Source organism: Rhineura floridana, chromosome 11, assembly GCF_030035675.1.
Source record: "Rhineura floridana isolate rRhiFlo1 chromosome 11, rRhiFlo1.hap2, whole genome shotgun sequence".
NCBI lineage: Eukaryota > Metazoa > Chordata > Lepidosauria > Squamata > Rhineuridae > Rhineura > Rhineura floridana.
The window spans coordinates 3,057,027-3,069,016 of record NC_084490.1 but is presented as its reverse complement, the minus strand read 5'-3'; the positions used below and the strand labels follow the sequence as shown (position 1 = coordinate 3,069,016).

General features: G+C 51.2%; 1 protein-coding gene across 3 annotated transcripts; it reads left to right on the top strand.

Annotated features, from left to right (window-relative positions):
* The first annotated feature begins 316 nt into the window (after nucleotides 1-316).
* LOC133366805 (monocarboxylate transporter 13-like) lies at nucleotides 317-10,865 on the top strand. 3 transcript variants are annotated; one of them, XM_061590307.1, is made up of 6 exons: nucleotides 317-399; nucleotides 2,873-2,972; nucleotides 4,611-4,826; nucleotides 5,480-5,623; nucleotides 6,767-7,540; nucleotides 8,266-10,865. In XM_061590307.1, exons 3-6 carry the CDS (start codon nucleotides 4,616-4,618, stop codon nucleotides 8,532-8,534), a joined length of 1,398 nt encoding a protein of 465 aa, XP_061446291.1. In that variant the 5' UTR covers nucleotides 317-399; nucleotides 2,873-2,972; nucleotides 4,611-4,615; the 3' UTR covers nucleotides 8,535-10,865. The 3 variants fall into 3 exon arrangements, with proteins under 3 accessions (XP_061446291.1, XP_061446293.1, XP_061446292.1); XM_061590309.1 differs by having other exon boundaries at nucleotides 4,608-4,826; XM_061590308.1 differs by lacking the exon at nucleotides 2,873-2,972 and having other exon boundaries at nucleotides 322-399.
* The last annotated feature ends 1,125 nt before the right edge of the window (nucleotides 10,866-11,990 follow it).

Below are 11,990 nucleotides of genomic sequence, written 5' to 3'. Positions count from 1 at the left end.
AGCCCCTGGAATGCAACGATTCGCCCCCAGCAGCAGCCCCTTTCCCAAAGGCCCTGTCCGCCTGGCACGGCAGCGCCCCGGTGGATGCCACTCCGGCCCCCGAAGGCGCAACCCGGCGGCCCCGCTCAGATGCCTCTCGCGTCTGCATGCGCGGCTTAACTTCCGAGTAAACCCTTTGCCTTCAGGACCTGCCCCCTCCCGTTCTAGCTCGCCTATACTGCGCCTGCGCCACGCTGACCGCCTCTCCCCCTCCCGCGCAAAGCCTTTTTGGAGCCCGATGAAAGAGCCGAGGGGCGGGGCTTCCCGCCACAGGCCCCGCCCCCTTCGGGATCCTGCAACCTTGGAGCGTCGCTCGCGCCGGCTGCCGCTGCCTCATCTGCTGCGCGCCCCCCCCCAACGGTAGGAAAGGGGGAGATGGGAGGAAATCCAAAGCAGCCGGGGGGATTACCCAATGTTTTCTTTTTCCGCTTTGGGGGGAAAGAGGGGGCAGGGCCAAGATGGTCATATATACCCGAGGGGAGGGGCGCCATAGGGGGACATTGGGGGACGATCGGGAGGGGGGAGGGGGTCTGTAATGTAAGAAGCTGCTGCCTTCTTATAAGCTACCGGGCCAAGTTCAAGGTTCTCGTCTTGGTGTACAAAGCCCTATGCAGCTTGGGACCAGGATACCTGAAAGACCGTCTGACCCCTTACATACCCAGCACATCACTGCGCTCTGCAGGTGAGGGCGTCCTGCAGATACCATCTTATCAGGTGGTTCGTTCTGCACAACATAGGAAACGGACCTTTAGTGTGGCGGCACCTTCCCTGTGGAACTCCCTTTTTCGCGCCTACTGAAGACGTTCCTCTTTCAACAAGCCTTATCCCAGTCTGCATCTGTTTTGGAATTGCTGTCTAATCTGTTTGTAAAGCTTTTTAAAAGCATCCTTTTAAAGATGTTTTGTTTTAATGTGGTTTTAAGGATGTTTTGTTGTAATAGATTTTCAAGTCTAAGATGTTTTAGAGTGCTTTTAGTGCTTTTGCTTGCCACCCTGGGCTTCTGCTGGGAGGAAGAGTGGGATATAAATCTAATAATTCAATAATAATAATAAATAAGTGGAATTTTTTTCTGCACTCCAATTCCATCCCTGGAATGAAAAACACTTAGAGTCGTTGTGGGTACCTAAGTGTTCTTCTGTTGGGTTTTGCAGGGGGGGATTGGTGGAGGCTCTCTTGGGAATTGACGTCAAACACACACACACATACATGCCCAATCTGCACACCTGGTGCATTTATTTATTTATTTATTTATTTAGTTTAATTTATATACCGCCCTAAGCCCGAAGGCTCTCTGGGCAGTGTACAAAAAGATAAAAACAAGCACAATATATAAATACAATAAATACAATAAATAATAAAAAACAAACAAACAAACAATAACGAACCAAACAACATCCAAAATACGGAAATGCTGTTTAAAATACACTTTAAAATGCCTGGGAGTATAAAAAGGTTTTCACCTGGCGCCGAAAAGATAGTAGCGTCAGCGCCAGGCGCACCTCATCAGGGAGACTGTTCCACAGTTCGGGGGCCACTACTGAAAAGGCCCTGGTTCTAGTCATCACCCTCCGAGCCTCTCGATGGGATGGTACTCAGAGGAGGGCCATAGATGTTGAGCGTAGTGTACGGGCAGGTTCATATTGGGAGAGGCGTTCCACCAGGTATTGTGGTCCCATGCCGTGTAGGGCTTTATAGGTCAAAACCAGCACTTTGAATCTAGCCCGGAAACAAATAGGAAGCCAGTGCAGACGGGCCAGAACAGGTGTTATATGAGCGGACCTTCTGGTCCGCGTCAGCAATCTGGCCGCTGTATTCTGGACTAGCTGTAGTTTCCGAACAGTCTTCAAGGGCAGCCCCACGTAGAGCGCGTTGCAGTAGTCCAATCTAGAAGTTACCAGAGCATGAACAACTGAAGTGAGGTCGTCACTGTCCAGATAGGGACGTAGCTGGGCTACCAATCGAAGATGGTAAAAAGCATTCCGTGCCACCGAGGCCACCTGGGCTTCAAGAGACAGGGAAGGATCGAAAAGAACTCCCAAGCTACGAACCTGTTCCTTCAAGGGGAGTGTAACCCCATCAAGAACAGGATGAACATCCACCATCTGAGCAGAGAAGGCACTCACCAACAGCATCTCAGTCTTGTCTGGATTGAGCTTCAGTCTGTTAGCTCCCATCCAGTCCATTATCGCGGTCAGGCAACGGTTTAGCACGTTAACAGCCTCACCTGAGGAGGATGAAAAGGAGAAATAGAGCTGCGTGTCATCAGCGTACTGATGACAACGCAGCCCAAAACTCCTGATGACCGCACCCAGCGGCTTCATGTAGATGTTGAAAAGCATGGGGGACAGTACCGATCCCTGCGGGACTCCACAGTGGAGAGTCCAGGGTATCGAGCAATGTTCCCCAAGCACTACCTTCTGGTGGCAACCCACCAAGTAGGAGCGGAGCCACTGCCAAGCAGTACCCCCAACTCCCAACTCCGTGAGTCTTCCCAGAAGGATACCATGGTCGATGGTATCAAAAGCCGCTGAGAGATCAAGGAGAATCAACAGAGTCACACTCCCCCTGTCCCTCTCCCGACAAAGGTCATTGTACAGGGCGACCAAGGCTGTTTCGGTGCCAAAACCGGGCCTAAAACCGGATTGAAATGGATCAAGATAATCAGTGTCATCCAAGAGCCCCTGCATGCCTGGCTTCCATCATTCTCTGTTCATCCTCCACTAACTTCTTAGTGTGTGTGGGGAAACACCACACGTTCCTGGGGGTTCCAGCCCTTCCACTCCCTCCCCCGTGCACCACGCTCACCTCTTCTTCTCTCACCCCTCCTTGAAAGGGTTCAAGCCACCTGGACTCCCTCTATGGTCCTCAGGACCCCTCCATGGCCCACCTGTCTGAAGAAGGCCAGAGAAGGGTTTTCAGGAGCTGACTGCGGGGTGAGTAGCTCTAGGGCCATGGAGGGGCAACCTCGTTGAGAGAATAGGTTTGGGGGCTCCAGACCTTGCCTCTCTCTTGGATTTGTGCAAGCTCCGGTAGCATTTTGTTCTTGGTGGTGGTGGTGGGGAGAGATGAGGGGAGAAAAGCCCACCTGTGCTGATGGCCCAAAGCCAGCTGGAATTCTGCTGGCTGTTGCAATATTGGGGTGTGTATGTGTGCGTCTTCCAAGCACAAGGATACCAACAGAAACTAGGCTATTGATTCTACAAGCTTAGTCCCAGTACTTGTGTCTTTGGTTCTTTAGTGGTGACGACAGGGGTTGTAACTCTGTGGGTCCCCTTACACTCCTACTACCATATGCAAATATCCTTCCTCCTTACAACCCAGCCAAAGCAGGAATCTGAAGCAAGGCTGATGGTTCGAAAGAAGAATTTTATTGATAACAGGAAAAAATATGAGCAAACACCAGAACTCACTCTCCACACTTCTCAGCAAGCAAAGTAAACTTAATACTCACCTACGCTAAAAGGCATTCAGAAGAAAAGACAATGCTGGGAAAAACAGAAAGGAGTAGAAAAAGAGGAAGGCCAAACAAGAGATGGATTGACTCCAATGCTGCCCTGGGCTCCCACGGGGAGGAAGGGCGGGATATCAAATAAATAAATAAATAAAATGAAAGGAAGGAAGGGAGCAGCAGACCTTAACTTAAGATCTGAAGAGGGTGGTTTATAACAGACGCTATTGGAGGTCGCTGATTCATAGGCCACCTCTCCTTCCGTCAACCGGATAACACGCGCCTCTGGCTTTTACAGTAGGCTAACAGCCCTAAGCTATCCTTGGGTCCCCACTTAAAATTTACTCCCTCTTCCATTCAGCCCCTGCCCCACTAATTAACTATTAATTTCATGCTAATCTTCCTGTGCTGATTGGGTCTTACACTCCTTAGACCACACCCCTCTTCCAAGAAGGATCTGCCCATGTCTATGTAGTTTGTTTATCACAAACTGCACCAATGTTCCTCTTTTTATGGTAAACCTTGTGGTTGCTACCGTCTCTCACTTTTCCAGAGAGAAGGGGCGTTTTCTGACCATAACTGTCAATCATTGCTGTTCCCAGGGTGACCTTCTTTATTCAAGCCTTATCTAATACTATATCTTCCGTTATGATTACTTATAATCTATACCTATATAAACTCTATAGCAATGGTCTTATTTAACCTATAGCTTATATTACTTTTAGTTTTGGCATTTTATAGTCTTTATTCACTAATAAGAAAAAAAATTGTGCGGTTTAAGAGGGTACCTATAGCCAACAGATATTTCTATCAAACTTTAAAAAGCAGGGAAATTGGGCAGCTATAGTGAAGGCACCAGGGGAGCAGGAGACCAGTAGAAAAAGGGGGTCAAAGAAACATAACTCTGGTTTTCCCAGGCTTTCTAATCATTAGGACTGGAAGGACGTTAGAATCTAATGCCTCATGGTGGGAGCAGAAAAGTCTTACCCTAGTGCCAGGAAAGAGCTGGGTACGTGTGTATGAAAGAAATCACGAGTAATTACAAAATTGTAGCTTCAATTGTGTCTAGCTTGTTTTTCTTTTGTTCTTTACCCTTCTCCCCACCCACCCCACCACAAAGCAGGATCCATGCCGGGCCGGGCAGTGGTTCACCCTGAGCCCCCCGACGGAGGGTGGGGGTGGATGATTGTGCTGGCGGCCTTTGTCCAGTCGGCCTTGGTCTTTGGCGTGATCCGCTCCTTCGGGGTCTTCTTTGTGGAGTTTGTGGCGTACTTTGACGAGTTGTCTGGACGCATCTCCTGGATCACCTCGATCGGGATCGCTGTGCAACAGTTTGCAAGTGAGTGGGGGGTGGGGAGGGGACGTGCCTGGCTTTGTGGGAAGGCCCTGCCTGAGATCAGGGAGGAATTATTGTCCTATATTTGCTGGGAACTGCCTGCTGCATCCTTCCTTTCCATTGGCTGTGATGCCATGATGTCATGGAAACACAAGCATTCTAAAGACTGTATTGTAGGGAGGAAGTGTGGGGGAGGAACATGCAGTGACAGAATGTTGTTCAAGGGACAGGATGTTGGTCAAGCACCTCTGGAAGAATTGAAAGATTAGTTCTTTCGGGGAGGGGTACGTGGTACTGCAGGGGTGGGGAATGGTCCAGCCCATTCATTCATTCATTTACATTTATATGTCAGCTCAAAGTGGGTGTACACACTCAGTTCTCCCCCTCCTGATTTTATCCTCACAACGATCCTGTGAAGTAGGTTAGGCTGAGAGACAGTGAATGGGCCAAAGGCACCCAGACAGCTTCATGGCCAAGCATGGATTTGAACCCTGGTCTCTCAGGTGCCCGTCCAGCACTCTGGCCACTAAACCACACTGGCTCTGTAAGCGCCCATAGTAGCACTTGGCACCAGTTCCTGTCCATAAACGGGGAAGTTGATTGTGCTTTGTGCAAAAGCAACACAGTGACCAGCATCTGTCTCTCCTCCTTGGCAGGTCCAGTGGGAAGCGCCTTGAGCTCTTGCTATGGGGCACGACCTGTCGTCATGGCTGGTGGGTTCTTCTCGGGCCTGGGGCTCCTCTTGGCCTCCTTTGCCACCTGCCTGACTCACTTGTACCTCTGCATCGGGCTTCTTTCAGGTGCGTTCTTGGAAGCTGCACAACTGCTGTATCGTCATGGCCGACATCTCGCCACAACTCCGTGGCAGAACACCGGCTTTGCATGCAGAAGGTCCCGGGTTCAGTCACCAACGGCACCTCCAGGTGGGGCTGGGATTGTCCCATGCCTGAAACTCTGGAGAGCTGCTGCCAGTCCATGTAGGGGGCCCAGTGGTCTGACTTGGTAGAAGGCAGCTTCCTGTGTTTGGGGGAAGGGCTGTAGCTCTGTGGCCAGTTCAATTCCCAGCATCTCCAGGTAGGGAATATCCCCCACCTGAAACCCTGGGATGCCGCTGCCAGTCAGTGTAGACAATACTGAGCTAGGTGGACCAATGGTCTGACTCAGTATACATCTTTTGGTTTGGTTGACATAATTACATTTTGCTCCTAAGATCCCAAGAATTGTTTGTTTCTTTGTGTGTCCTTTCAGCAAAGCCTGGGCTAATGGAAATAAAGGGGTACAGACAGGGAGGACAGTGTTAAAGGAAGAGAGTCAGTCCCTTTGAAAATGGCAACCATCATTTTAAGGCAGCCTTTCCCAAGCTGGTGCCCTCCAGATGTTTTACATTAAACTTCCCATTGCCCCCCCCCCGGCTCTATGACACATGGGGTGTTGTAGGCCAAAGCAGGGCTCCGGGTTCAGGAAGGCTGATCTGAGGGGACAGTTGGGCATTTGAGGAAGAAGCAAAGTTAGGCTTTGTTCAAGATGGCTGCCATTCCCCAAAGGAACTCCTGCTGTGAGTGAGGATAGCCACCACCATGAAGTAATGGATCAATGAGGGCGGCTAAGTTAGGCCAAGTGAAGGAAGAGCTAGACCTGATTTTCGCTTTGTAGGAGACTATTGATCTTAAGGGAGCTTTGTGGAGGCAGCCATCTTGAAAAAGCTAATTGAGGCCTGCTTGTTGCCCACGGTGACATCGCTTAGTTGGGTGTGGAGAAGCCAAAGGAGGCCTTGCTTGGGGCCTTCCTTTTGGGGCACCTGGTTGGCCCCTGTGAGAACAGGATCCTGGGCTAGAGGGGCCCCCTTCGGCCTGATCCAGCTGCTGCTGCGGGGCTGTGTTCTCATGTTTTTAGGAAGCGGCCATGTCACTTTTCATTCACGGGGCACATCAATCTCTCGGCAGGTTTTGGCTGGGCCTTGGTCTTCACCCCCTCTCTGGCTTCCATGGCTCGATACTTCAAGAAGCGCCGGGTGCTGGCCACAAGCTTGGCGTTGACAGGTGTGGGCATCTCCTCGTTTGCTTTCTCCCCGCTCTTCCAGTTCCTGGTGGACATCTACGCGTGGCGGGGAGCCCTGCTCATCGTGGCAGGCATGTCCTTCAACCTGATGGTCTGCGGGGCCCTCATCCGCCCTCTGACCCTCAAAGAGGACGTGCCCGGCCCTGCGAGAGGAGAGGCGGGTGGGCTCTCTTGGGAGAAGTTCTCCTCGCTCTTCGGTCTACACCTTCTGTCCCACTGTCCTTTCATGCGATTCGTCCTTGCCATCACCCTCATCAACACCGGATATTTCATCCCTTACATCCACCTGGTGGCCCGGGCGAGGGAGCTGGGCTTTGACGAATATCAGGCGGCTTTCGTGATGTCAATGGCGGCTGTGGCTGACCTGTGCGGCCGTCTCTTCTCCGGCTGGCTGGGGAATTGCAGAGCTTGCCACCTCATCCACATCCTGGTGACCTGGACGTTCCTGACTGGTGTCTCCTTGGTGCTGATTCCGTGGGGCCGCAGTTACCTGCTTCTAGTAGCCATCAGCCTCTGCTACGGCTTCTTCTCTGGAGCCCTCACGCCCATCGTCTTCTCCATCATTCCTGAGATTGTGGGCATCGGGAATATCTTCAGCTCCATGGGGCTCCTGCAAATGATAGAGAGCATCGGGGGGCTCATGGGGGCGCCTCTTTCAGGTAGGTAGTGTTCCTGGCCTGCATCCCCACCCCAAATAACTGTTGTGGCCCATAAGGACTGTTTTAGCCCCTCTGCAAGCTTCAGTTTCATCCAGGGCTTGATTAAAAGGAGGTTCCAGGCTGGAGGAGCGGGAGTGCTGTTGAACATGTTCCGCCTAGATTTCCCCCTCCACAAGGAACCAGAACCGGTTTTCTACACTTCTGGGTTTGGTTCCCAGCTCAAAGAGCAGGATTAGAATCCTAGGAAGCTGCTGTTGGTCTATCTAGTTCAGTACCGTCTATCCTGACTGACAGCAACTCTCAAGGATTGCTGGCAGGGGCTTCTCCCAGCCCTACTGTGAGATGCTGGGGATTGAGCCTGGGGCCTTCTGCACACACGGCAGATGCTCTGCCACTGAGCTGTGGCCATGTCCTGGAAAGGAAGCCACACCCAAGCTCTCCCTGCCACTGCTACGTCTGTGCCATCTAGGAGGCACATCTCCACACACAAGCACTTTGTGAAGGCGCTACAGACTGTATGTTCTAGGTTTGCCTACAAGGGGCCTATGTTCTAGACTAGCCTTCCCCAACCTGGTGCCTCTGTATGTTTTGGACTACAACTCTGACTGTATTTGGCCATGTGGGCTGGGGCTGCTGGGAGCTGTCGTGCAAAACATCTGGAGGGCACCAGGTGGGCAAAAGCTGTTCTAGTCAGCTCTAGGTCACTCTATCTCCTTCTCTTCCAGGTTGGCTGAGGGATGCAACAGGCGACTATGTGGTCTCTTTCTTAGCGGCCGGTTCCTTCATCTTGGCTGGAACCCTCGTCCTGGTTACTTTGCCCAACTTCTTCAGCTGCCTGGCCTCGCCTGCTGTCCCGGAACCCAGCACCAAAGTGAAGACTGGGGAGGGCACCCCCTTGGCGTCGGCCCCTGTCCCCGTGGTCGTCCTGTCTCCCCATGACTACCACCCCTACAAGGTCATACCTGAGATACACGAACCGCTGCCAAAGAGCTGATAATCCCTTTCCCAACCTGGCACCCTCCAGGTGCTGCTGGACTACAACTCCCATCATCCTGGGCCGTTGGTCGTGCTGGCTAGGGCTGATGGGAGCTGTAGTCCAAAACATTTGGAGGGCATCAGGTTGGGGAAGGCTGTCCTGGTGGCATCTGGTGCCACTTGAGGGCAACAGCTTCCAGAGCAGCATCTAGAGAGAGCGCTAGCTTGTTGGGACCAGTGTGAGGGGGGAGAGAGAGAGGCTTGGGTCACACCCACACCATATGTTTAAACACACTGAAAGCACAGTGGGAAGCCTGGGAACTGTAGTTTGTTAAAAGTGCCGGGAATTGTAGCTCGGCAAGAGGTAAGCGAGTCTTTCCAGGATTCTTCAGGGGAAGCCATGTGCTTTAGATGTACGGTGTGGCTGTGTTGTTGAAGGAGAGAAGAGGAGCTGGTGCCCCGTGCAGCAGCTGGTAGACTTTTCCCACGCTGTGCCTTAATTAATGCTCCGCTTTTACTCTGAGCCGCCCAAAAGGGTGGAGGTGCGCAAAAACAGATTTCTTGTTATGATGGAGGCCTGACACGAGGGTGAACTGTGGACCTCAGTTCCCCAGAGGAATGTCTGCTGTAAGGTTTCACGAGCCTTGGGGTAACCCCAGCATTGCTGTCGCCTCTGTGCCAGCAACAAGCGGCTCAGGACTCCAAAGCTCCTTGTGCTGAATTGGTAACCCTTTCCTCTTTTCTCCACTGGGCTCCCCAGCCTCTCAGCTGACACTTCCATTTCACCCTGCAGCCTGTCAAGGGCTTCCCTGAAGGACTGGAAAAGGAGAGTCCCTGTCTGTCTCTCCACTTGTGGGGAACCTGTGAAACATCTCTCCGAGTGCGTCTTAGGCCACATTCACACCAGACATTTATGCCACTAATATTGCACTTTAAATACTCATAGCTCCCCCCAAAGAATCCTGGGAAGCGTGGTTTGTGAAGAGGGCTGAGAGTTGTTAGGAGGCTCCTATTTTCCTCAGAGAGCTACAATTCCCTGAGTGGTTTAACAGTCAATCCCTCTTCCCAGGGGACTCTGGGAATTGTAGCTCTGAGGAGATTACCCTTCACAAACTACACTTCCCAGGACTCTTTGTGGGAAGTCATGACTGTTTAAAGTGGAATAATAGTGGAATAAATGTACAGTGTGAATGCAGCCTTTAGCGTAGGCAGCTGCTGTAGCTATTCTGCCTTCGCCCACATTCCATGCCAATGGATCAATGGACTGGTTCGCTTCCCAACCTTCCCCTTGTTGGAAAGGTAAGCTGCATCTCTTGGAGGGGCAGGAACCATTTTTTTCCTGGGAGATGCACGCACCTACCCACACCCTGCAGCAGTACCCCCAAAGCTGCCTCTCTGTGGGTTGCACTCTTGGTCACAGGAGTTAGCAGAAACCAGCCGTTGCTGAACGGGACCATTTGGAGCCATCCCAAGCAAACTCTTCATATTTTGCTCCATTGTTGTGTACTTGTAAAAAGTCCTAGAATGGTGTCCAGAGGGAGCTGTTCTCTGAAGGTACAGCCTCTTGAGAGATGACCTGATGATTTGCTTCATGCTTTCGCAGGGCCCTTGCTGCCAAGAGAGGGTTGTAGGGAGATGGTCATCACACACACCGCAGCACACAAATCTGCTATCCAAGGTTTTTGCCTGCTGCCTCTCAGAATGGGGGGGGGGATTCCTATTCCTCCCATGGCAGGCTGATGCATTTTCTGCCTTAGAAGTGTCACAGAGGTCAGTGAGAGATGAGTCTTGAATGTTTCTTGATGTGGTTTTGCGAATGCTCCGACCTGCCTGGGTTGTGTCTCGGCAGCGCACCTTGTGGAAAACCTATGAACGAGGTCTTGGGCGAGTTGTGCTAGAGCAGAATGGGGCACTTTCGATGCTGGTTTAGCACACCACTGGAAAAGCCATCACAGCATTTTGATGTTATGTGGACAGTCGCAGGGAAAGGCCTGCCTTCTGTCTGCAAGGTGTCCAAATCCTGTGATCCTGTAACTCACTCGATTCGCAGACCTACGTGAAAGACCATTCTGTTCTCGGCAACCCCAAATTTGGCCCATGTATGCACGGACCCTGTTCCATTTGCCACCTGCCATCCGCACAATTATGGGTTTGATTTCATAACTTGCTGCAAGGACTGAACCACTGGAAGGAAAAAGGAGGGAGTAAATCGTCAACTGTGAAAGGCAACGGCGGGGGGTCCTTCTTACGAGAAGAATAAAACATGTTTTTAAGCAACAAAGCCTTTAAAGATGTCTCCTTTCATTTTTTATTAATTTAATAATTTTGACAGATTATGAAATAAAATTACAAAAGATCAATGGCAAAACTGGTTTGAGTGGTTTTATCTGATTTCCTTACAAAGCAGGGATGGCTAACATGTGGTCCCGTCCAAATGCTACTGGACTCCAGCTTCCATCGTCCGTGCTGGCTGGGGCTGAAGGCAGCCAGAGTCCAACAACATCTGGAGGGCCATGGACTAGCCACCCCTGTTATAAAGGGCACTGGGGGAGGGGGCTGGGAGTGAGCCCTTAATTCTCGAGTTGTTTCATTAGTTTGAGAAACAGCTGGGAAAACTAATAATAATAATAATAAATTTAATTTCTGTGTCGCCTATCTGGCCGATGGCCACTCTAGGCGACGTACAAGGCAGTTAAAACACAATATGATAAATACAATGGTATAATATAAAAACAGTATAAAAAACAATACAGCAGCAAACAATAACATTAAAACAGGATAGGAGGCATTTCAGTCTCAGTAATTAACCCTCCCCGGAAATCCCAAAGGCCTGTTGAAAGAGCCAGGTCTTTAAAGCTTTACAAAATGTATTTAGGGAAGAGGCGTGCCGGAGATCTTGTGGGAGGGAGTTCCAAAGGGTGGGGGCCGCCACTGAGAATGCCCTCTCTCTAGTACCCGCCAATCTGGCTGTTTTTGTTGGCGGGATTGAGAGAAGGCCCTGTGTGGCTGATCTTGTCGGGCGGCATAATTGGTGGCGTTGAAGGTGCTCCGTAAGATAAACTGGGCCGAAACCGTGTAGGGATTTAAAGGTCAATACCAACACCTTGAATTGGGCTCGGAAAACAACTGGTAGCCAGTGTAGGTCGAACAACACTGGTGTGATGTGATCCCGGCGGCGACTGTTCATAAGTAGTCGAGCCGCCGCATTTTGTATGAGTTGTAGTTTCCGGACCGTTTTCAAGGGTAACCCCACGTAGAGCGCATTACAGTAATCCAATCGAGAGGTGACCAGGGCGTGTACTACCAGTGGGAGCTGATGAACAGGAAGGTAGGGTTGCAGCCTTCGTATGAGGTGTAGTTGATACCAGGCTGCCCGGCTCACTGCCGAAATCTGAGCCTCCATGGACAGCCTGGAATCAAGCACAACCCCAAGGTTGCGGACCTGGTCCTTCAGGGGTAAAGTCACCCCATTGAA